This window comes from Aptenodytes patagonicus, chromosome 1 (assembly GCF_965638725.1).
Source record: "Aptenodytes patagonicus chromosome 1, bAptPat1.pri.cur, whole genome shotgun sequence".
NCBI classification, from domain to species: Eukaryota; Metazoa; Chordata; class Aves; order Sphenisciformes; family Spheniscidae; genus Aptenodytes; species Aptenodytes patagonicus.
Window position 1 is genome coordinate 45,663,469 of NC_134949.1, and position 27,460 is coordinate 45,690,928.

General features: G+C 35.9%; 1 protein-coding gene across 4 annotated transcripts in view; it reads right to left on the minus strand.

Moving 5' to 3' along the window:
- Nucleotides 1–27,460, minus strand: part of PPFIA2 (PPFI scaffold protein A2) — a 356,055-nt gene that overhangs the window by 324,139 nt on the left and 4,456 nt on the right. For all 4 annotated transcript variants that reach the window (XM_076333728.1, XM_076333719.1, XM_076333708.1 and 1 more), the window contains exon 2: nucleotides 20,914–21,164. In XM_076333728.1, the coding sequence (XP_076189843.1) occupies nucleotides 20,914–21,162 (249 nt within the window). In that variant the 5' untranslated portion in view covers nucleotides 21,163–21,164. The remainder of the gene's footprint in view (nucleotides 1–20,913; nucleotides 21,165–27,460) is intronic.

Genomic DNA, 27,460 nt, shown 5'->3' on the forward strand with positions numbered 1-27,460 from the left:
ATTACACAACTATTAAAATGCATGAGATTACCACTTAATAGCATCCTGTACCTCTGCAACTTAAATTAGCTAGACAATCTTCACAAATATAATCACTGAGCTCTTAATGAAATTTTGTATTAATTTCTGGAAGTGACACTTTTATAATTAGGGCTGTCACATTAAGACTGTACCCCACCAACCTAAAATGCTTTGAAAGGAAGGGCAGTCATTTGAAAGTGTTAAGTATGCATTAACCATCATTTATTGGGACAATAATACTGTATTTTTCCTCATGATGATTTTCTTCTTCCTTATTAAATGAAGTGCCCTTTTTTCTGCCTGTTAGACAACCACTAAAACTCCGATTGTAGACTGTAAAAATCATATATGGTTTATAAACCTAAGTACATTATATCCCTTCAGTCCAGTCATTACATGAAGTATCTCTGTTATAATAAAAGTAACACCTCCAGATCATTAAGCTCTAAACCACTAGATAAGATCATCTGTGACCAAGTTCACTAGTATATTAATGACTAATTTATATCCCATATGAAGGAATTTCAAGACTCATTTTAGTTGAGAAGTATTTTTGTTTTAAAATCTCAGTGAGAATTGTCATCTCTAACAAACTTCAGTTATAACCTAATTGGGTATTGATAACAAATCACACTAATTTATACTGTTTTGTCACTCGAGCATATATAATTAGGCTCATCATCTTCCTGCTAGCAGAGTTTAAAAAGGCAGCCAAATGATTTTTAAGTCTCTGGGTGACAGAATTTAAGTTTTCTTAAACTTAAGAGTGCAACCTATCTGCGATCCCTAAGGCCCCCTGCTTGTTCAAAAGAGCGCTGCCCTACCAGCTATTTGAAGCCTGCTGCAGACAAATAGGCTGAACAGAAGACCTTACCATTTGCTATAACCTGCAAAATCATAGCTTTTGAATATTAACTGTCAGTGTAAAAACTAGACTGGGAAATTTCTTCTGAATTATGTATTTCAAATTTGGGGATAAATGCACAAAAAAGAAATTAATCACAAAGCGTGAGCCATTAATATATGCAAAATAGAGGTTTTCACATTTCACAATATATTCGTAATCTTTCACAGCCCAGTGAAAGTAGTAGAATCCTATTATTTCATAAACTCACCAGATCACAATACTATCAACTCCACCCTTTGTAAAATACACTGACCTTTTGTTTACTAATAATTAAAGATAATAATTTTCATTATCATTATAAAATAAATTTATTATGTCAATTTCAATTTGACGTAATTTAATTATAGAATATCAGTTAAAGAATTTTTTGTTAAAGGTTAAAACGGTAGCTTTTGTAGATTTTTCTCTTTCCCTTGAGAACTCAATAAACCAGGGCCCTGAGGTCACCATCAGCCCTGACTGTCCCTGACCCCTCCATGGGGCTCCCCCCACCCGCCCATGGCCCAGGACCCCACATCAGCCCCTGCGGGGCCGTCAGCTCCCACCCCAGTGCTACCGCAGCAGGGCCGGTCTCCAGCTCCCCACAGCCCTGCCCTGCCCAGCCATGGGCCCCGGTGAGCCAGGCCCACCCGTGGGCCTACATCTCAGACCAGCCTCAGCCAGCCCCTGACCCCTGGGAGGTGCCCGATGCTCGGGGCTGGGGCTGCCCCGGTGCCCCTCGGCTGTCCTGCTCCTGGCTAGGGGGGGGATGGGCCCCTGTGCCAGGCCCTGCCCTGACAGACCCCTGGACCCCAGGGAGCCCCCCCCCCGACACTATATGCCCATATGATAAAAACATCTACAGCATTATTTATTTATATTTTTTAAAAATTGTAAAGCAGTAAAAATCTACAGTACACACACCACACAACCACACTACATATGAAGACTGCTAATATTTAAAATATAGAAAATATTACACAAATGCCACAAATATATAACTTTGAAAGCTCATCTTGTATTTTTTGCATTGCTCCTGAATACTGAGTGAAAGACCGTAGAAATCTGGCAAGATCATGTATCAGTAAAATGAATTTGTATATTAAATACATCCATTTAATAGCAATGCAAATCATTTGCCCACACAATTTTGCATTAACCAATGCTGCTAAAGCTTTGCTTTTTATTACAGTTATTCAACTATTTCAGCATATCATATCTCTGGCTCTTTTTTATTACTTCAAGGCAGATAGAAATTTTACAGACCTAAACTTAAAAGTGATGTTCAGAAAAGACAGCAAACAGTTCCTTTTTTTTAAGACTATCGTCCAAAAATAAGCATAAAAATAATAGACACCTGAATGGAACTGATAAAAGATGCAAAAGGAAAAGACTTCTGCAAAAAGTCTTCAACACAAGCGGCATTTTTCTGGGAAAGCTTGATGAAAGGTAGAAAACCTGAAACTTGAATGGCATCAATGACTGAATCAGTATTAATATGAAGTAGGAATTATATGCTGTATAATTCTTCCTGTGGTAATAAAGATGGATTTAAGTTGTGTATTAATTTATAAACTGAAATTATTTCACTACCATATATTAATAAAAGATACATTCTCTCCATTCCTTGAGCGTCACTGCTGCACAAGTATTAATATTTACTGCAAAACTGAGTGTTCCAAAATGTATTGTACATCTTTCAAAACACTCAGCTGTGCAATGAACCAACCAAAGAAGCAATGAAATACAAATCTTGCTTTCTTAGCTATCTCACAAGTAGTTTCCACAACCTAAAACCTACAGTGCTCATTTGCCTGTAGCATAAATCGGAAGTTTCAGCTTCACTTAGTGTCACCCAGAATTGGCACTAAACCTTCCTGATCTTGCACAGGTTATCTTTCTCTATTTGTTAACTCTAATTTGCTCCTCATCTCCCCTTTCAAAGTTAACTTAAAAGCTTTATTATAACAGGTTTCTTGGTAAAACTTTGCTCCTATGTTTGAACAAGAAAAGGTATTTAAATCTGATATGAGAATGTCCACACAATCTATTCCAAAAGCCAGCTCAAAGGTTTATTTTAAATACTTTTTCCACCTAGTTTCAAACAGTACATGTGGATAGCACTCTGCTGTTCTCTTTGGAAGACTACCGTATACCTTAATAGAGCTCAATATTAAGAAACTAGAATAATGTGCATCTTGGTGTATGGAGAGATTGCGTTTTCTTGAGTGTCCTGGTTTCAGCAGGGACAGAGTTAATTTCCTTCCTAGTAGCTGGTACAGTGCTGTGTTTTGGATTTAGGGTGAGAACAATGTTGATAACACACAGATGTTTTAGTTGTTGCTAGGTAATGCTTACACTAGCCAAGGACTTTTCAGCTTCCCATGCTCTACCGACTGAGAAGGCTGGAGGTGCACAAGAAGCTGGGAGGGGGCACAGCCAAACTGCCCAAAGGGACATTCCATACCATGTGACGTCATGCTCAGTACATAAACTGGGGAAAGCTGGCCGGGGGGGCCGCTGCTCAGGGACTGGCTGGGCATCGGTCGGCGGGTGGTGAGCAATTGTACTGTGCATCACTTGCTTTGTGTATTATTATTATTATTATTATTATTATTATTATTATTATTATTATTGTCATTCTATTTCAATTATTAAACTGTTTTTATCTCAACCCACGAGTTTTTCCTCACTTGTGCTCTTCCAATTCTCTCCCCCATCCCACTGGGGAGGGGGGGGGAGTGAGCGAGTGGCTGCGTGGTGCTCAGTTGCCGACTGAGGTTAAACCACGACATTAAGTGACAGAGGAAATGAGTGACCAGTTAGATCAAAGCCTGGGCTACACCTGAGAAACATTAAAAAGGTAAAGAAAGAGAAAGAAAACCATCTCAGAGATTTGATGAAGAGCAAATTTAAGTGACTGACCTGTGGTTCCGTAGGGCATCAGATGCAGACCTAACTACTCCTGAGCTTTTCTAAATCACAGTCCAAGTGTCTTGTTTTACAAGACTCATTTTCTTGCTGTGCACTCACATCCCAAGTACAGACTCCCAAGCATACAGGCCCACTTTTTTTTTTTATATTCAAACTACTTCTGCAGACTGAATTAATAGAAGTAAATGTGAATACTACCATTCTTCACTGCTCTATTTAAATTCTTAAGTAGGTAGTTAGAAGTACAAAGTTACATTTTCTGTAACTTACCAGAAAGAATTGCATGTGTGCTTTTATCCTGTAAGCACAAGTTGTACCTTCCAAAGAGGCTGCTTTTTCAAAATATGTCCACTCTTACTTTTAATTAAAAAACCCCTATGTTTTCTAATTAGGTACCTGTCTTGCTACACTCACTTTAAAAATCAGTATAACTTAAAAACGAAATAGAAATGATGCAACAATGGTCAATATTTTGATTACTCATATAATACATGAGAGACATAGGCTTTGGGATATTTAAGACCTTTTTCCTTTAAAAAAAATGCACTGCCTCACTGTCTTCAGCTTCACTTTGCGGGGGACAGGAGACAGTTAGTTTAGAACAAGAAAAGCGTATCTGCAATCTACAAAGGCAATCTGTTCATCACTGACTGAATGCAGTTGTAAGACGACCCTCGGTTTTCCTGCAACGTTTCTACCAGCTGAGTGACCCTGAACAAAGAAAGTAAGAAATGATCTACAGTGGGTTGTCTCCTCACTTTTTGATGCAAGTGCTCCTCAGTCCTACTGTAGAAATGCAGATTAACTTTTTCAAAATGTTTTTAAATTTTTTAATGAAAGTAAGCATGGAAGTAACATCTACCTGTTCGAGATAGGAAAAAATATAAGTTTCTCAGTTTTTCAGAGCAGACAGTTTAATATGAAGGAAAAGAGCCATCTTCTATACGGGACAGCTAGACAAATGAAGAATTTGGTTGCTTCAGTGGCGTTCCTACCAACAAATAGGTTGTAATTTAAAAAAAAAAAAAAATTTACGTAAACTGCTTTGTAGAAATATCACATTTTAATTTCCATAACATTTTACCCTGGTACAGAACACTGAAAAAGTATGAAACATTGTTAAATTAAACTTCATGTTATATTTTGAGATGTAAATTGGCAACCTGCTTCAATTAGTTGAAACTACACTCTCTACAAAAATGCCATAAGGCAAGAATTTAAAGTAGAGAACATCTTATGTATTATTCCCAATGTACTCCAACCGCTTTGCTGAGTCCTAGCTACTCTTCATTCTGAAATCATCATATTTATGTAAGAAAGAAGAATTCAGTGACATAGACAATGGTAAGTAACAGAACATATTCATGCTGATTTCACTGCTTTAAAATTAAAGTTTAGCAATTAACTGTTTTTAAAATTTAATTTCTAATAAACTGTTTTTACCTTCTACACTATAGAGGGATTTTTTTCTGATTTCCTTAATAACAAAAACCAGACAAATCCCCAAAACCTTCTTTTCATTTCAGCTGCTATGTTTTATTCCAGCTGAAAGTAATCTTTTTCTTTTCAAATAGGCAAATTCAAAACAGAAGACTATTTCTAAAAGAAAACTATAAACATTTCATTAAGGTGTCCAAAATTTGTCAATGTCTGTAAAAAAAAGTCTTCAACTTTTCTAACGTTGTTTTTTTTCTTGACAAAAACAATATCCCAGTCATGACATGCTCTGAAAAATAGGTCTGTCAAAACAAGAATTTTTAGTGAATAATTTCTTTCTTCACAAAATGCAACCTCTGCTCCTAATACAGAATTGTATTTTTTCCCAATAAACTATTTTTTCAAAGATGAATTTATATTAAATGCTTCCAAAATATTCTTCTAAAACTGTAGAAATAAAGACAGAAAATATTTCAGAGTTTCTCTTTCATGGAAAATCCAAACTATAATGATTTAAAAAATAATGTTTTCGATAATAAATAACATTTTACAGGATGATTATGCAATCAGATTAATTTTGGAATTTTTAAAAATAAAAATCAGTGGAAACTTTTGTGCAGTAGCAATTGAATTTTAGTAGAAAGTCTCAGTTAATTGAGCATGTGTATTATTGCTACAAGAACAGCTCCAGCAATGGCGGCGTATCAGAGACTGAGCATGTGCAGCCATCAGTGTTTTATCCATATTCCACGTAAACCTACTCTCACGAGTGATTAAAGCTTTCTCCAACAAGTGTGCATATTATGAGTGCAAAAATTGCTTTCAGAAGCAACAAGTTGCAGAAGTTTTTGGGGAAAAAGGTTGGAAAATAGGGGAAAGGAACTTAAATCTCCAGTAACAGTCTAAATAGATACCAATATCGATTTCACTACTAGAAATTAAAAGAAGGATCCTGAAGGATAGTAAAGGTACAACATAATCAAATTATATAACTTATACTACTACATTACAAAATGACCATCCTGTCAGAAAAACAAACGTATTATTTATCTTCAGCATGTAGAGCATCATCTTTTTCAAACCAGATGTCACAAGCCATTTAAAATTCTGTTAATGTACAGCCTTCCACGTGAATATTCTAATAATATCTACTGTGACTTTGACTTGTGTCACAGTTCTTCATACATAGCACACTTTATACTCATAAAATACAATAACTCACTTTTGGAGGACAATGTACAACAATCATGAGTCACAACTGACTCATAGAAAAAGAGGAGGTAGGCAGGTTGCGTTCTTACTCAAGGATATGTTCTGTGCAAAAATGACAACAGAACAATTTTGCAAGGACAATGTATAATGTGCTCTTGCTCTTCTCAGAAGCAGAGCCACTAAAAGAACCCAAGAAGTATTTTGCATTCAGTAGTACCCATACCTTTTAATTTTTCCTTCTTACGTGGTGAAAACACTTGAATTGATGAGTCCACTAAATTTAACTTGTTACTGGACTTGGTCACATCTGTTTTCAGATTTTTAATTGCATCTGGATCAGTACCTTGTAGTTAATTAATATCACGTATGCATTCTTTTATTTATTTCATTGCTTGCATGCAGAAAAGCACATTCATGTACAAGATTGGCATGTTAACAAATATCTAAATACTTTATCTGAAAAAGTGCTAGCAAGGCTGATTTTTCATGTCATTTAGGTCTTCGTGGAGGTGAGGATATCACCTGGTGATGTCCTAAGTGATAAATTCAAAAAAACCAAAGTAGGTGGAAGTCCATGCTATGATTTTTTTTTAAATTTTACACAGGCTCAAAAGTGACTGGACCAGTTTTGGAACACCAACACTTTACTTCTATCTTAGGAGTAGCATATAAGCTGAAGTTGAAGTTGAAAACCTACCCTCAGCTGCAAATGATAGAATTCTAGGAAAGCATTCTGGAGATCTCACAGTACAGTGCTTGTCCTGTTGTTAGACCTTTGCTTTGACATCTCTTTGTGAGCAGCTGGTGTGTGTGCACTCTAGAAATGAGCACTATGGGGTTATGAACATGGCAATGCTTGCCTATATGTTATGCCTGAGGTCATTCTCCCATCTCTGGAAAAATCAAACAGAGAATTGTAAAGCTAAGAAGTTCTTAATGTACAGGCCTAGAAAACTTCTGCTTTACATTTAAGTTCAGTGCCATATGACTTCAAATAAAGTACTTTTTTGTTTGTTTAAATAAACAGTGAGAAACAAGAATTTTATTCTCATCTGGAAGGCATCTTTAAAATACATCTAAAAACATCTGTAAGTGCAAACTCTTTCTTTGTTAAACTATGAGTAAAAGTTTTTGTGGCTTCTTTAAGGGGATTATTAGCATATCATTATCACCATGTAAATTAGGTAATATAGGAAAGTTACTTTGGAAAACAAAGAGGTATCATGGTGAAGGACTCAAAAATGCAGCACTGGGTTAGGGCAAGCAGCATTTCAGATGTTTCATACCTATCTGCTAGTATTCTTCTAGGAGACAAGTACTTTCTGTTGTATTCTGTCCAGAGCAAAAGTGATTCTTTTCACTTCTCTTTCTATAATAATGTCTGAGAATACAAATAATGACCAGCAACAAAAAATTTCTTTTTCTGTATCTTCTAATATAGATCAAAACATTGATTTTTTTATTACCTTAAATTGTTACTGATCTTCTCATAATCCTAGCTATCATAGCTCTGTAATACGAAAGCAAGACGCAAAATTATCAAGGATGTATTCAAACAGAAAATAACTGTCAGTGTATGGCTCAGATTCAAGCATGACTAAATTATAAAGAATGGTAACCAGCTGAAATAGTGAAATTAGAAATATATAGTGATATTTTTAGTGGCAAATGTACACATTTTAGCAAGTCTGATTCAGGTTATTCGAGATCTTGTGTAACCATTTGTTTTGGAAGTCAGATTGTCAACTTTCAGACTTAAACGTAGGTTCCCAAATAATCTTCACTGATCCTTAGAAAGTATGCAGAAGTTTCTATTTGCATGGAAATAAAACCATCTGCCCATGCACAGTATTATTTCTGAAGACTTAATCTGAGAATTTACAAGTGCATAGACATGTTCAATTTTGTGAAAAACTGTGCTTCTTCTTGAAAGCATTTTTTGAAATCTACAATAAATTTTTTGAAATTACAATTTTCAGTAAACAATACCTCCTCAAATCTGCCCATACCATCCAAATATCGAGTCTCTGTAGGGAATCTGTACAATACATGTGAGATATTATTAGATTCTTGACTGTATGCTCATAACTACATGCCATAGTTGTAGTCAGAAGTAGTAGTAGTTCACACGGAAAACGGATCAGTGGAACTACACAAAAATAAATACACATTTCTTGCTTAATACAGGAGACAGTTAAATTTGTATTAGCTAAGAACCTAAGTAGAGTTAGATGGAAAGGAAAATGAGCCAGAGAACTTAGTTGAATAGTCAATAAAACAGGATAAAGAAATGGGACAAGTCAATTGATTTATTCTCCACAAATACAGTGTTAGAATTCTAAATATGTTTTGGTTGACAAATTTTGTGCTAGTTTATAGCAGATACAAACAGCAACTCAAATAATAGTCAGGTATCTGGCTCTGCTATGAATGTCTAAAAATTGCTGAACAATAAGAAATCCTCTATCTTAAAATATCTCATTTTTTCTTGGAATACTTCTGATATCAAGATTTTACTGCTAATGACAATTTAAGTGAATAGGGGCAATTATATCTATCTAGTGTTTATTATTTTAGAAGTACTGTCTTCTACACTTCTTTGACCAAAGATGTACAACAATGTGCTTACGCACCAATTATATCAAATAGTATTCATCCTTCACCTTTTAGAAAAGAAAACATTGCAAATGTGTTCAGCATTTCTTAGTGTCTTGGGTATTCATTACTTCCATTTTCAATGCAGGATTTGATATTATTAAGCAAACTTAGTGTATAAATATAATCTCCAAATTCCATCTCCAAAACACATTTGTCCAGATGGCACTTTTATTCATTAGTACCAAAGAAAGAGTAACTTTTTTTTCAGATCAGAAAAATCTATTTTCTGAACGTAGTATTTATCTCTGTGTTCAATGTATGTACAGTATTTGTCATTATAACAGCAAAAAAATACAAAAATCAGAATTTTGCGCTGCAGACTCAAATACTCTCATGAGCCTTGTTTTGATAGTGAGAATGTCAAGTAGCACTTTTGACGTGGGTACTGTGCAAATATTCACGTTTGCTTAGCTACGCAAGCTAGAAATTAGCAATCACAGATGGTCTTGCCCAACCAAAACATCTTCTAGAAGTCCCATCATGCCCAACCAAAATGTTTTCCAGAAGCCCCTGCATATTTCTTCCCTAACTCACTAGGATATGTCTAAAACACTGTCCAAAGAACTCCAGAAAAACTGCATGCATTTCAAGAAGCACTGCATTCTCATGCATGTGCCCAGTCTTCCAGGTAACCCACGAAACTGTAGACATGGGGGGGGCTATTCAGGCAGAAGATCAGGCTCCAAAGGAATCATAAACAGGAAGGTCATTCCAAGATGGGGGATGAATTTTTCCTTATAAAACTGCAGGGTTGTTTTTTATTGTGTGCACTTGTTTAAGCATGCAATGCAATTATTTGATAATGGATGTAACTTCAATGCCAAACAGCTAGTGAGAAAATTGTGAGAACAGATTTGCAGCCCCTCTACCCCTTTGCTCAGCTTGCTCCTTAACTACTTGCTCTTTAAGAACTAGTTCTATCACTGATTGAAATAAATGGAAAAACTTCCATACTTACTTCCATGAACTCTGGCCTAAGGCTTTACTTCCTGTGCAGACTGTCTTCCACTCTATCCTTCTTATTGAGTTCCACCACTTTGATGCAGAAATATAGTTTATCTACTTGTTCATTACCTTTTCATTATTACTCCTTCCCTTTATGTATCATTATGTTCCCTTCTGCTTAGAGTCTCACAAAAAAAACCCATATGGGAAAAAACAAATCTCTAATTTTGGTTACTTCATAATTTCAAATAAACCAACCTACAACAGAGGACCTTACTGTAGGTCTCCAAGATTTATTTTATGTTATCTGTTTTGACAGATGATTGACTGTCATAACAAATTGACTGTCACAGTATAACTGGGGTTTTTTTAGAACTCATACATGGTAAAGAATGCAGTAGACCAACAATAATTTACAAAAAAACCCCATAAACTGATCCTAACTAGAAAAAAACCACACTTAAAGGATAAGATATGCTCAGCAAATGATTTGGAGCAGATTCTTGAGCAGACTATAGAAACATTATATTATATAAAATAATGCTCTACCTGGCCCTTAACTCCTATCCATAGAAGTTCAGATTCCTGGGGATCATGTAAAAGATACACATTCAACAATACAAGCAAACCTGTTTTCTTCAGAGTCAACAGGAAAACTCCACAGACTCCAGTGAGAGCTAAATTATGTGTACTTTAGAAGAAATCATGTCCCTAACATAATTTTATGTTTTTGAGCAAATACTTGTTAGTATAGGCAAATATTTGTTAATGTAGAAGATAGCCTGAATAAGACACTTCTAAAAGCTGATTCTTAAATATTCTGCATTTTCTTTGCTTTTAATAGAGAAATTATTAAGGAAGGAATATGTATTTTCAAGAAGCTACATTTTTGTCTTGCATTTTTGTCTTGATGTGCTGTTCTTGGATGATGTCTGAGCCTCTACCATCCACTTTCAAGGACATGAGCAAAGTGTATCCCATCAGAGTTAAGCTTTATAAAATTGTGTTATTTCTTCCAGTTTTTCCTCACCATAGAACAGAATAGAATACTTCAGTTGGAAGGGACTACAATGATCATCTAGTCCAACTGCCTGACCAATTCAGGGCTGACCAAGTTAAACCATATTATTAAGGCCATTATCCAAACACGTCTTAAACACTGGCAGGCATGACTATAGCTGTTACGACTATAGCTTTTATGAAAACTAGAAAAAATCCCATGACTATAGCTGTTATGAAAACTATGGTGTCTACAATTTTCATGGCAACAGCTTCTCATATAAGGACTTGGATAACCATCTCTGCTCTATTCTGTTGACCAGCACCATTGTATTTTCATCTCATATTCAGTCATGTGTCTTTATAAGCATTCAGGTAATGAGCCATCAATAGTTAATGTAGCAGTTGATGTACCTGGTTCAAGCTAAAATAATTGATAGCAATGTTTATGAAGCAGATACAGAGTGAAATGGGAGTACATAGTCTTGTTGCTAGCTTCAGGCATTCACCACATGCTCCTCCTCCTCTAAATATTTATGTTTCTGTCTTTTTTCTCATATCCCAGCTTTTTCTTCTGCTGGACTGTCACATCAGTCTTCTTCAGTCATCAAGTATTTATTACAAAGTCCACAGCTTTTAAGAGACAATCTGCTGCTTACAAATATTTGCAATATGGTACTGAATACACAGAACTTCACAAGAGCAAGGAAATAAACTCATACTTGAAAAGAATTTGACTAATTACTTGTATGTACAATTATACCTGTGATTGTGCTCTGTTGGGAATATGCTGGCAGTTTAAAAAAAAGAGTCTAGAGCAGAGCCCACTAAAGCGTTCTCCCACTTACACCACTCATACAGCCAGTCTGTGTTTTGACGGATAATATTAGTTAGAAGTCGTCAACCATAATAAAATTGGTATTTAATATTATGCAAACAACTTTTATTCACTTTTATGTAGAAAAAGAACAACCATGTACGTTCTGTAAGTAACTGAGGAAGGTAACACCTAAATCTTTCCTAAATGTTTCTAAGTTTGAACACAACTAATATTTCAGCATTCTGTTCCACTTAAACCGTTGGTTCCACTTAAACCGTTGTATGCCAAGTTTCCTTTGAATTCCAGATGCTCTGTCTCTCCATAATACATTTAAATCCTGTAACAATATGTATTTACCACTATATTTACTCTATTAGAATTAATTTGTGTTTAATATCTAGTCTTTTGTATACATATCAATATGCTTCCCTTAATTTTCATATCTTGAGATAAACCATTGAGATAACTAGCAAAAAAAGCATCATTCCAATTTGTTTATGAAAATATTTATGTTCATATTTAGTAATCTAAACTGATTTTGGCAGTCACAAAGACTTGCTACTTGCATTGACTTTAGCATGGGTTCAGAACACCTGAAAATGAAGACTTTTTTATTTAGTAGCCTGAACAACTGTTCTCTAAGACAGTGGAAATCTCCTAGAGATAGCAATAAGCACTGGATTAAGCTTTAATTTTTACACATGAATACTGAGTGCCTCACTGGACTTCTGAGACAGAAAACTTGGAACTTCCACCTCAGACACATGGGATAGGATCTCCATTTCATTTCTTGGAATTCTTTTTAAATTATTCTGTGGAAAAGTGAGAAAAAAATTTTATCTTGCAATATGAAGAAAATTGATGGAGACCTTACAAAAGCCCTTCATACAAGAGAAGGTTTTTAGTATTTCAAAGAAAGTACTGATTATTCATTCAAATATACAGGATGCTATTGGTATTCGGTGTTCTTCAGCATAGCCAGAAAGAAATAAAATGGGGAGAAAAGCCATCATTCCATCTTCATCACAAGAACAAGAGCTATTTTAAGAACAATACTGTGAGTCAAACTATTACTTCTACCCAAACAGCAAATACTTGAAATTGCTTAGCAAGTGTCCAATCTTAAATGAAAGAATTTCTTTTCAATTATTTAAAAATGTGTTTATTTTTTCTGGTGGGCTATTTTATTTTTGTATCTATGTCACTATTTGTATCTATATGTGTGTCACTATTTTGTATCTATGCACTATATGCACACACATTTAAACAGAAAATACAACCTCGGAATAAGGCCCTACTGACTTACTGTTGTCTTCCAATACCTTTCTTGTCCCTGGCAGCAACACATTCATTGTTCATCAGTATTGGAAGAAACTGCAAGGCTATCAACAAAATTGTCTAATCACTATCCTATTAAAGCTTAATATTGATCAAATTACATAAACTGGTTCAATAAAACAAGGTCATTACATTTCCCTCTTTGGATTTTCCCTTCTATCGCGCCTCCTAAATAAGTGGTATCTTATTAGATGAAATAAAACCTTAATGATTACCAGTATATTTCTATTACTGATTTTATTACTGAATTATTGTAGCTAACAATTAGAGTTTAGCTGAAATCTATGGGGTACTAGGGTATATCAAAAGATTCTTTTTAGCATTGCAGTCCCACACCCCAAACAATTCTACTACCTATATCCAGAAAGAACAAATTTTCAAATAGTGCTAATGATAATATTTATTAGAGAGAAAAAAAATATTTGTGCAACATCTTGAAGAATTTATACTTAATTAGAACTAGGTGTTTAGATCTCCACCAGAGAGATTCACTGGAATCACAATACACTCAAAGTTTCTGGAAATAAAAAAAAAAATAAATAAATAGATTAAGCAACTGGAGCCATTTCCCCACCATGTTCCTTATCAAGACCAAAAAGAAAGTGTGACTTTAATTCTTTAGTACTGGATATTTCCCTGTCTGTTGTAAAGATTCATAGTAAAGATACTTCAAACAAAATTCTGAAGAGGCTAGTATAGAAACAGGCAAGTCAATTGTTCTATTGAACATGTAATATTAGAAGGTCTTTCATAAAGTTGTAAATTTTTATTAAATATTTCATCAAATGAAAAATTATACATTTGTTTCCTACCTACCATTAACAGAGTTGTTTATTATTGCTGTACAATTTCTCAGAGGGGGATGCTGTCTCAGACGGACTAGGCGACCTTTAAAGGTCCCGTCCAACCCAAACTGTTCTATGATTCTATGAAATAGATTAATAAGTTTTTCAGTAACACACTTTTCCTAGGCCTGGATAGCTAGCCCCGATTTGCAGAGGGTTTGGACCACTTGAGTTCCAATGGTCCCTCTCAGTATAAACTATTCTATGATCTCTACCAAAGAATAGCATATTTAGATTGCTGTACTTTTACAAGGTCCATTTTAAATTTAGGTTCTTTATACCCATGCACCGAAGAATTCACCTCATTTAAGTTTAGCTATCTGAAAGTTAACCACCCAAGCTAGGCATTAAGGCTCTTTCTATAGTCACAAGAAAAAAACAAAACAAAAACAGAGCATTTCCAGGTTCACCCTACCCATCTTACAGAATGAACTGTCCTTGCTGAAGGGCCTAATTTTCCCATTTTCTTATAGAGAGATTCTATATGATTGACTGAATGCTTAACTTTTAGACAGCTTTATTAGTCGGAATTAATTGTACTATAAAAGACGTAGCATAGGTGCAGATTCTGATCATCAGAACATGGAAAGAGTTATAGCCATGTTAAAAAAAAAAAATCTGCTAACATAAATGCTCAGTGAAATCACAACTTAGACCTTCTTCACAAAAATCCAGCAACTGCCTAGTAAAGGAGATCAAAACACACATGAAGGGAAGATTTGGTAAATAAAGAAATAGATATTTTATTATATTATATATATATAATATATGTAATATATATAATAATATATATTATTATATATTATTATTTAAAGCAACAAAAACTATCTACCAACATATTTTAGCCACTTGAAAATGTCAGCATAACTACAGCAATGTCAGTGATGGTATGACATTTCTATCATCTATGAATTTTCTCTAAAACCAGATTTTTTTATTCAAAGACTGAACAAAATCAATGTATTGCTGTAAATCAAAGCACTAGTCAATGAACGCAGGTCATGATTTACCACTTTCAATTGGAATAATATTTCACCCACGAAGTTTGCTTTCAGACTGTGATTATCACAAGCTTTTCAGCCTTGCAACAGCATTTCTCTAAGCTCTTTTGGACTCTGAAGTGTAAAAACTCTTTAGCAACATGTAAAATTTAAAAATGCTGACTTTATGAAATAAGCACAAAACTTTCAAAAAAATTGTCACAGTATCATTGATCTTTAATATTAAAGTAAAAAAAAAAATTCAATATTTTATTTTGATTCCAAGTACTTTAAAAGAATTTAATATTTTTATTAAAATTATATAAACATTCAAATTGAAAATCAAACTATTGTATTTGAAAACTTAATTTGGATTTTTTTTTCTCAGAATCATCCACAGCATAATTCTGTTACCGGTCCAGATTCAAACTGAAAGTAACTCACTCATCAGAGTGAAAAGATCTTACACATTTTTATCAATCCTTTAATAATGAGCCTACTGATGTCTAGCTAAATTCCCAGTGCAGGACAGAAGAAAGAGACTGACTTTGACAATTATCAGAGAAATTGTCCTGACTTGGACAATCATCAGGATCCATTTCAGCATCTTAAAGTCTTTTAAAGTGCTCACAAAGTTGTTCTACTTTATCATCTTACACAGCCACAGGCCTGGGCCACATTGTTATCCCTGTTTCTGGCAATACGATATTCAAGAGGCAATGGGAACAAACAGAAACACAAGAGGTTCCCTCTGAACATCACTTCTTTAACGTGAGGGTGACCGAGTACTGGCACAGGTTGCCCAGAGAGGTTGTGGAGTCTACCCTTAAAGATATTCAAAAGCCATCTGGACACAGTCCTGGGCAGCCTGTTCTTAGTAACCCTGCTGGAGCAGAAGGGTTGGACAAGGTGACCTCCAGAGGTCCCTACCAACCTCAACCATTCTGTGATTCCGTGAATATTAGATTAATTTCTAAGTAAATCACTGAGCAAGTACATTATTAATGAACAAAATATACATATTTGACTAGAGAGTGATGACCTATGAACATCTTCATATAAATAATGCCTCAGCATCTTCCATACCTTCAAACTTATTTTTGGAAGACTAAAAGAAACAATAAAACAACCACAAAAGAAGCCTAGTTCAGCATTGTTTATCAAAGCACATTTATAATTATTATAACTCTTATAACTATTATAACTCATGACTTATGATTCATTATAAGTCTTACAATGACATAAACTGTATTTTTCAATGTTTTTTTACAAGGAAACTAATATAGGTGACATTTTCTAGACAATTTAGCTTAGAGAAGATTATGGTGAAATTTGCTTGAGAAAGTTGTAACTGAACATTTTCCTCTTTCTACCACTCAGAACAGGAGTTACAGTTTCTAACTACAGTTACTAACCTTTTTAGTAGAGCACTCTTATGCTACAGAAAAAGACCTAATTTTACTCCAATAAAATAAAAACATACTGTTAAATATGCTTCCCCACTACAAGTAGAGTTGTATTGTATTTAGCAATAATTATTTTTTTTTTGCTGGACCCAAGAGTCATGACCTAAATACAATAAATTCCTGTCATAAGGGAACATACAGTGCAGACCCAAATACACTTTCCTTAGAGGATTCCGCTGTCAACAGGCACCTTTGGGAAGAATAAACAAGACCACTTGTGAACTAGATTCTTAATATCAGAAGACCTATTACGCACAGAACACTTCTCAACTTAACTTACTATCACGTAATTCTAATAGTTTTAGTAAAAATATTCAGACTCATGTTTCGTTCTTTGTGTGAATGATCTCACACAAAGTGGAATCTCTCCACAGTAAAGTCTGAAATAAAGAACAGGAAGGGGTGTTCTGGGTCAAGTTCAGAGGTTAACCAAACGTACTATGACATATAATGTCTTTCAACCAGCTTCATCTTGAAAACAGTTTGGGGTTTTTACCCTGTCTTTGTCTAAGAAAGATGGATTCTGAATGTCATTCTTTGATAATTCAGGAATTAAATTCTTCTGATGAATGATATATCTTTATTCATGGTACCTTATATTCATTGTTTCCTCCATCAACATTATTTTTGGCTTAAACCATTTCTTTCATCTTTACCTAGTCGCTCCATCTTCCTGCCTCTCCAAGAAAATTTATGAAATCACTCATATTCCCTCTCAACTCAGTTTTCCCCAGAAGTAAGAAAACTTCAATTAGTCTTTTCATGCAAAAGTTATTGCCTCTTTGCTCTAGCAGTCTTTTTCTGAATCTCTTCCAACTTGAGGTTGGCTCTCAATCACTACTGAGTCAAAATCCAGAAAATAAGGTTCAAACCACCCCTTGGTTTAACTGCATTAATACTTAGCTATTTCTAACAGAAATCTCTTACATAATACATTTCAGAATGATATTTGCCTTTTCTACAGCCGCCTCCCATTGGCTGCCTACAACCATTCTGTAACATACATTTTCCCTCTCTACTACTGCTATCTAAAAGGTCAGAACGTAAATTTTTGTTATTAACTTCTAGATATAGGACCCTCATCTTTGTACCATGCAATATCATCCCACCTCTGTTACTCTTGTTCTTGTGTAATATCATACTCATTCTCTTAGTTGACTGTTCAACTCAATTTTGTGTCGTCTAAAATTTCCACTAGCATGCTCCTTCTTCCTGTGCTCAAATTAACAAAAATTGATCCCAAACCACATTCTTAATCAACTACTACTACTACTAGCCTCCTTTCATCCTGTCAATGTCTACTGTAAGTGAAAAATTTTCCTCTCTCTCTTTTATTACTTACCTTACTAATTATCTTACTTTTTCTTAGTCACTTCACAGCTACTAGTAATTTAAATGGGGCCACATCAAAAGATATCCATTTTAGGGATATCATAGTTCCATAGTCTAACAATTCTGGCACCAAAGAGTGATGTTGAGTTATTCTGTATATAGATAATTTTGGTAAACCCTTGTCATATTTTTAAGTTAACTTTTTGACTTACTAGTTTTTCCTCCAAAATAAGTTTTAAAGTCTTCTCTATTATTACATTTAGTCTAACTGGTCTGTAATTGCCTGCTCATTTTCCTCCTTCCTTAAACATAGCTGTTCAGTTAAACATAGATGTTCATAAAGTTAAGACTGCTAATCTAATGGAAATAAAAATTAATTCAATGATAGCAATCAACAAGACAACTATATTTCTGTAACTCAAATTTGAAAGACGTAGTTAACTCTATACATTGTTCTGTTACAGTATAGATCAGTATAAAAACTTAGAGCCATCTACAGTCATACTTCACATTTTGGTTACAGCATTAACAGCTGTAGTTGTAACAGCATTAACTAATATCTCAAGCTTCATATTTAATGTTACTAATTATTTCCTATTTCCAATCAGACAAGATTTTTCAATGGTTCATTCATTACCCCAGTTTTCATGCGGGTTCTTTTTGTTCAGATTCTATTTATGAAAACTGCAATGATTTTTCCAGATCATATTTTTAACTGTTTAAGACAATAAACAAAAACAGTGTCCTAACACAAATGCTTCGGAATGTAACTGTGTCAATACACATTTTATACATGCAAAGCACTATGTAAATGCTAAGAAATAATTGAATTTTGAAAACCACTCAAGAAATCAAGAGCTAAAAGAAATATAGGCTGATAAAGCAAGACTCATGAGATGTCACATTATAACTAAATAATAATCATCGTATAGTTAGTGTATATTTATGTATTCTCTTAAATTGAGTGAACACAGAATTCTTCCTCTCCACGATGAAAGTACTGGGCAGCATTTTGTCACAGGGCTATGTCAGGCAGCTAGCAATGCAAGCTCGCCATTCATAAAACCGTAAACAAAAAAGAAAATTATAAAAGTACTATGCAGAATATCTCAAGTCCAGAAAGGAAGCTAAATAGGATGGCAGTCATATAGAAGTTATTTACTTGGAAGAAAATGGAAGAAACTAGAATGTTATATTATTAGGACAGTGTTCTGTACTTATACAAAAAGGTTTCTACAGAATTGAATTACTTACATATGAAGATCTAGACAACCTAATTGATGGGAAAATCTGGTTCTGCTTTAAAGTATAAGCAGTATGTCACACAGTTTCTCATACAGGAAACCCACATCTCTACTTAGATATATGGATGAATGCTACCTGAAATATGCATTCTTAATGGTACGTGGTAGTGCAAAGTGTTCACCTGACAGATCAATTACTTTTAGGGGGTGTACAGCTATCATTCAAAAACACATACCACCAACATTTACTAGAAGAAATAAAGATTAAAATCATATCATGATCCAGTTCCTTAGAATTTCTGTTTCTTTTAGGCTCTGTACCACATTTGTGCTGAGTATTATTTTCCTTAGCTAGTCTCCTGCATTTTAGCAGGAGTTTTGCTTACGTGAGACACAGAAACATTAAGGCTTAGACACCTGCTAGTGCTCAATAAGAATACCTCACTATGGGCTGAGTGGAGAGTGCCTCTGTACTAAGCGACACACTGAATGGGGGTTCACAGATGCAGAACCTCCTCTCTTCAGATTTCTAGCAATAAATCTTTGCATAAAGGATCTATGCTGTCTTTCACTTAGTCTTTTACACTCTTCTATGAAGAGACACCAGTGGAAAAGAAGCTCAACTGCCCACAAATTAGAGAAAAAAAAAAAAACACCTTGATTTTATTGTGTATCAAGATCATTGCTACTCCTTTTTGTTTGACCCAAGCCAAGCGTAGTCATTCTTATTGCCTGGAGCTAATGCTGAAGTTGCTAATGCTATTCTTCAAATGATTACAGTCTCTCTCTTTTTCAGTCCTATCCCAAGATATTCCAATAACCTGCTGGGGTTAGCCCTTATGCAACTGCTTCTGTTCCCTACTCCAGTGGGTGCCTTTTTCCTTTTCTGTCTTTAAGAACTTTCTCACTGATTTGATTCATCCATACCACCTCCTTCTTCCAATTCCACAGCTGAATCTGTCTTCCTTCCTCTCTAGCCACTGTCTAATAGGTATACCACTTTGCCCAGGCAAGTATGCCCAGGCACTCACGCTTACAATCAAATTCTCTTGCAAGTGACAGTTGGGAGATGCAAACAAAATAACATGGAGAAAAACTGCATTTTGACTTATGGTATATTTCAAATCTCTGGGCAGATATACAGACTGAACTAAGGTGTTTCTTTGCTTTTAATTCTAGTATGTTGAAAAATAATGTTATGTTGATATATACTTTTGAAATATAACATTATTATTATAACTGAAGTAATGCATTCTTCAGTTCCTAAAAAAAGACCAAATTAATTTTATATAATGAAATATATATAATTATTTAAAAAATTAATAAAAATATTAAGATATCAGCTGATTCTGATTTTGTGTGTAGTTCATTATTTAACCTATATAAGCTAATTTTTTTTGTTGTAATGTTATTTAGAAACTCTTATCTGGAATAGAGTCTGTAGGAAACATCCTCATTCTTTTTTCTTCATTCCCACCATTAGATCTTTAATTTAAATGATCCCTCATCTGTTGTAAATGCTAGAGCAACAGCCAAAAGAACCAGTAGCTACAGGCCTTCATCTTGCTCTCCTTGAAGTCAACAGCATGACTCCTACTTGTAACTTTGAAGAGAAGACAGGTCCCAAAGAGGTCAAACTAGGTACTATTAAATAGATAGAGGAGTTCTGCAGCCGACCTCAATGGGAGCAGAATTTGGGCCTCAAGGAATAAATACTGATTAGGGTTAAAGTAAGTGGCATTAAGTAGAAAATTGGTGAATCTAAAAAAAAAAAAAAATCTTTATAAACTACATACCTGAGGCAGTGCTGAGTTAAGCTGTCGCTGGAGGGAGTCTCTGTCGTAGATGACATCCTGTAGGCGTTGCTGTGCAAGTGACAAGCTTTCCTGTGTCTCCCGAAGAGTATCAAGGAGACGGTCCCTTTCATCCAGCATGTTCACCATCAGCTGCTCAAAGTGAGAATCCGAGTCTGAGCCGCTGCTTTGGGACCCCCGTTGACTCATCGGGGTGTCCTCGTTTATCGTTGGCATCACTTCACACATCATTTCTTTAAAAAAACACAAATCAAGGAAAAGCTCTTCAGTAGAAAAACATTTGAGGGGATTTCATAAGAGGAATTAACTCTGTCACATGGACACAGTTAGTAGATTATTGCATTGTTCCCTCTTTCAACTTTGTGCTTTCAATGTTAATCAGATGGTCGATAGACAGGGATTAAATAGAGTGACCAATTCCACACAGCAAAGACTTTGAATGTGCTTCCTAAACTGAGAGAAGAATGACTGGAAGGAGATGGAGGGTAACAGAATATTTTAAATTATTAATAGTTTTGCAAATAATGCTATCTTGAAATGACAGAAAAGACTTCCTCTGCAATTGTAGTCTCCTTTATTGTTGATTTTCTCCCCTCTCTTACTTAATGTCATTGCTGAATTGTTGGTATTGATGCCAATAGCTGCCATTAATTGCCAGATTTTGTCCTGCTCTAGGCACTTCTACAGTACAGCTCAGGCTAACTATTGATCCAGTATCATGCTGCCTTAACAATGCCAGGTTAATCTATTTTTCTATCTAGTTATTTCCATCCTCAGGGGAAATTATTCTCCAGTGAGCTCGTTCAGTAAGAGGTCAAGAACTAGAAACTCTCTGCTAATTACCATCCCTGTGGTATCTTGTGCAAACTGAATTACCAGGGACAGAATCACTGTCGTTTGTTTCCTAAAAACAGCCCTGAGCAGAGCAAATAATATCACCTAGTCCCATTCTTCAATTATAAAACTTCTTATGTAAATCTCAAAACCTCAGTTTGTGTATGGGGAGAAGTTTATGCTATGAGATACTGGGTTCAGCAGATGGAAAAAAAAAAACCAAAACCAAAGATATGGCAGGTCTAAAACTCAGATTTAAAAAAAAAAAAAAAAAAGACTGTGTTCATAATAGATGATATCTACCCAATGAAAGTCACCCAAAGAATCAGAAATTGTTTTTCTAGTATGACTGAAGAAGTACAGCAGACATAACTTTATACATAGTTAAGGGTTAATTTCTGGAAATTCTCTTATCATAGTAACTATTGGAAGCCATTTATCTCAGCAAGTGGGATCAAGGTGCTTTTGGTTCATCTACTAGAATTTAAAATATTTTACCTAGGAGTTTGCTGTGGACCTTCTGGACATGAATTTTGTTGACAATACATGTGGTTGACACACTTCCACTGTTAAGTGTGCCATCATGTAACAATCTCACCATTTCAGCCTCAATACTATGATGGATTAGTTCTACATATTCTTAGATCTGGTCTGCTTCCCAATGGAAAATGGAACTTGTGAAAGTGGAATTTATGAAAAATGGAAGAGCTAGCTGTTACAGAATGTAACTTAAAGACAGGCCATACACCAGAGAACAAAAAAGCTAAGACACCTGTACTAAATTCATTAAAACCAACTCCTCCTACCATCACCAAGTCACAAGCAATCCTTGTGCTAACAGTTTGCTGCTAAGATTTACCGGGAAAATGACAGCTTTGCTAAGATTAGCTGGCCTTGATCATATTCTGAATGTTCATGCGGAATTTAGTATTCTTAATTTTCACTTTTTCAGCAGATGTGATAACTAGCAAAATTGGCACCAAACACTGGTATTTCAGCATGAATTATCAGCTACTACTACATAGCTTTCATAGGCAATAGCGTCACTACTGAGGTTTCAGGTAGGTCTTGATCCTGTTTTTAAAGTGGACTGGAGGCAAGGTAAAGGTTGTTTGTGGCTATTATCCACTTAGTAATTAATTAGGTGCAAGAGAAGCTGTTAATAGCTTGAAGTGACAGATACTGAAAAGTTCCTCACATCTCCAATATATTTAGGTCAGGAATATTTACTCAGGATTATCTGATTCGATGCTGCCTATCTCCATTATTCATGAGGTTCAAAACTTTCTATTCCAGAAACCTTTGCCTCTCCTAAACTATAGGCTCCACTAGGAAGCACCACAATGTCCTTTCATACTGAGATGACGTTAATACATCAGTGCCTCCATCGCCATAAAAAACTTCAGATTTAAAAATACTTGCACCATTACTAACTGATCTTCATGGTACCTACCACTTCTTCTTCTGAGTATGGACAGTGTGTACTGTGAGGCACCATAGATGGGGAGTGACTAAACTCTGCAGCGACACCAGCAGGACAGTTTGAATAAACCAGTACCCATCCTCCTACACTTCAATTTCCCTGCAGAGGCAGAACAGCTTTTGGGGAGTTCTTGCTGATGTAACTGCTTTGTCCACTGTCCAGAGATATCTTGAGATGTGGGACTACCAGCAGGGGGGAGCCACTGTCTTGCCTCCACGATCCTCTCACAATGTTGTGGGTGTACATTTCACTCAGAAAGTGGCCATCACCCTGTGGAGTGTCTCCACCCGGGTCCCACATGTGGCTAACCAGTTTGGGATGGTCAAGTTCACAGTGAGCAAAGGGATAACTAAAACATCCAAGGCCATCTGCCACTTGCTCAGTTTAATCATAACTTTTCAGTATGCAGCAGGTAGCCAGAGACGAAGGTCTCATTCTTCATGACCAAAGAAAACAATTCAGATATTGTCACTGAACCTTTCCTGCCTCATGATCATCAACGTCTCATGGGGCACACTTCCTGCCCCAGGGGATTCTCACCAGTGAACCTTCATCATTCAAGAAATCACCTCCAATATCCTGCACATGCAGATCAAGTTTATGGTCTGAACGGCACAGCATACACTACCACTGCTCACATGCAGTGGCAGAGTGAGAGCGGTGCAATTTTTCACGCATGCTGGTGAATGTGTAGGAACAGGTAGGGAAACCTCTGTGCAGACAGCTGTTGCTACCTTAGCACCTTGTATTCAAACTAGATAGAAAATCTCCTCCTATAGTCATTATGGGGATGTGGGAAGCCATATATATAAGTGGTTATGGGGTAGCAATGGAATCCATGGGTTGAATGCTCACTGCAGTATTACTACGTCTTCTCCCTCTAAGCTGCTGCATTCAGGGTAGGGAGCGGACCATGCAGTGTGCTTATTTTGAAAGGCTGGGCTGCATTATCCTGACATGGCACAAGTAACAAACTTGGGCTATGAGTAAGACCGCAGAGAAGGCAAGGAACAGGTGGGCAGTTCCTGATGTAGGCAGTTGTTATTTGGAAGTTTTCTCCCACAGCTCACAGCCCCAGGAGAACCTTTAAAAGGTACAGCTGTTCTTGCAGTCACACTGGTGATGTACATTGCTTTCCGGCAGTTCAGAGACCAATGAGACTACTCCATTGGAACCACATGCATCCTCTCCCCTTCCCCACCTTCAGCTTAGAGACAAATATTAGAAAAGCAGTACGCTAACCTAGGCCAGATCAGAAGTGCTGGTAGGATGTGACAGAAAGGGATGCATTGATACTTGCAACAGTGAGGAGCCAGGGAAAGGGGAATCCTGGGCCACGTCCTCACATGGATCTTCTGTGGGAGCCAACAATGAGGACCCCGGAACAACTCTGAAGGGAACCTGGCTTCTCAGGATGTTCCTGGGTCATCAACCCAGAAAAAAGGAACAAAATTTCAAACAACTGCAGGTTTATTGTGGGGTCCACAAATAAAGATTTCTTGCAGCTCTTCATGAAAGACATATATGGCATGCTGTTCTGATTTACTATGATTTGTGTCTTCTTGCCTTTAGAAAGCATTTTTTTTCTTTTTTTAAACTTTATCTGGCATTTATCACTCTTATACCTGCCAGCAGATGGGATGCTTTCAATGTCCCGAGGCTGCCACCATTTAACACTGTTCCCAAGAAATGCTGGCCTTCTTCCAGCACATGTTCAAGAATAAAGCCACTTCCCCAGGACCTTATTGCACCCTTTATGAATTTTCTGCTTGATAGCAGGAAGGAATGGAAACCGTGAGAATACCTGAAGAATTTTAAAAGGAAGAAAATAAAGGAAGAAAGAAAAGGGTGGTTCATCAAGATGGGCTGCAACAAAAGCTAGGGCAGGTAAAGCAGAGAAAGGACTTCAAACCAACGAAAGTAAACAGAGGAAGAAGTGTCAGCAAACAGACCGATCACAGTTTAGTAGTAGAAGATTGGCAGCTGAGGACAAATAGCAGGGCACATATGCATTTGGTTCTTTACATAACAAGTGCATCATGTCAGGGAGTTACAAGAGTTCTTGAAGTTTCCAGAGCCTTCTGATGGTGAGCATGGATTAGACAACCCTTGGTTAACCACATGATGATGTGGTTCACACATGGGGTCAGGACATTAGATTTAAGAGCAACCTTCCAGTTTAATTATAGCTGAAAGGAACCTAGTTTGCACACACCAAAAGCACACAGAGATCCAACCCAACACAATGCAGATGGAAACAACTGAGGGATTCACATTAAAACATAAAATAAAAATAGTATGGCTATGAACAGTTAGGTCTGATTGCTAATGTGGTCATACCCTGAGTAATTTTAATTACATTTTTAAATTTCCAATGGGGGAAGAAAGCAACTTCTGGTTTTCCTTCTATGTAACTCCAACAATTTTTACTCTGGTTTCATAATATAATCAACTTAAATATTTCACACACTGAAATCAGAAGGAATCACTGTAACTACCTACTCTTGACCCACTAATCGCAGACCATAAATCTGTGTTAAGCTAAAGTATATTTCATACAGTAAAGATTTCAACCATTAAACACTTAAAGAGTTCGCTCTAGTAAAATAACCAGAATTAGTCACTTCTTTCTGTGAAAAATATATGTCTTTTCCAACTGTATTTCTGGGGGAGACACAGACACATTCAATGCTGCAGTTCTTAAGGGCTCAGAATAAGGCTATTGGCAGACCCACTTCTGTTACATTTTAGACCTGCTCTGCCACATGCATTTTGTGGCTGATCTGTGAGTTTACAGAAATTTTTATACATCTCAGATACATTTCACTATACACACATGAATCAATTTTCATACAGACAGGTCAGATGCATCCTGGACTTACTGGATATGCATACAGTTCAGGAATAACAGGTCTGTGCATATGTGGCAGATACTTGTCGCAAGTATGCAGTTTTTATTAATTCATGTAGATATCAGTTCTACTCAGAACAGAACTTAGCAGGATAAACAACAGACCATCTTTAAACTTCCTTTTTGTCGTCCACTCTTACTGCTTCAAAGACTGGTTAGGCTCACAGGACTTGATTTTCTAAACCATCACTTTTGGATAGACTAAATACAGTCATAAACTGACATCTGGGTATTCTATGTTTTCTAATTGTGTTTATCAGCCAATGATTTGAGATCCTGCTCCCCTGTCATACAATTGGCTGTATAGAACTATGTAACCAGAGGCAGCCCCAAAAGATCAAAGATCAGGTTGAAGTTTCCCCAACCCTCTACTCTTCTGAATTGGTTTTATACAGTGTAATAGGTTGTTAGTTCCTCATTCAACCCCATGCGCACACTGAAATTCAGATGCAAAAGTATGTTCATTGAGTCTGTGCATATATTTTAATCTCTCCATTTGGTCTGCATGTACCAGCTCCAATATTAAGATTTTTGTTATCCCATGGTAGTATTCCTTTCCATTCCATTCCAATACATTCCTATCAACTACTACAAGGCAATTACAGTTACATATCTTCAATGAGTCCTATTAGGGAAAAAGAATTCAGAGCTGACAGTAACAGTAAAGGAGGGATGAGCAAAGACAAACAATGTGCATGAAGCATCAGAATCCCTTCTCTGAAGCTTACAACAAACACTTTAATTGCATTGCCACAATTCTAAATGGCAAAGTAACTTCTCCTACAATTTTCAGGTAATGTGATGAAATATAAGCAAAATCGGAGTATATAGATATCTGCCTTAAACTCCAGAAATTTACAGTGATCACTGAATCTTCTTTTTAGAAGAAGAATCTCCACCACTGAGCAACCTGATCTTATTTTGAAGTTGGCCCTGCATTGGGCAAGGCGTTGGCGCAGATGACCTCTAAAGGTCCCTTTCACACTGAATAATTCCATGTGTCTGGAGAGAGCTTTAAATTCAAAGAATTCACTCATTTACCACAGAGATCCTGAAATTTAATATACATTTAAATAAGGCTGGAGGGAAATTTGAAATAAAAAACCCAAGACTAAAACCCCACATTGTGGCTCATCTCATTGCATTCATACAAAAAAAAAAAGTTTATTTTATTAGGATGGCCTGCCTTATGGAGAACTTGCAGCTTTATACACTTGGAAGACCTCTACAAAAAGTAAACAAAATTGTCATTTAAAAATAAAAAATAAACCTCACTCATGCTTGATTACAAGTACGGCCAC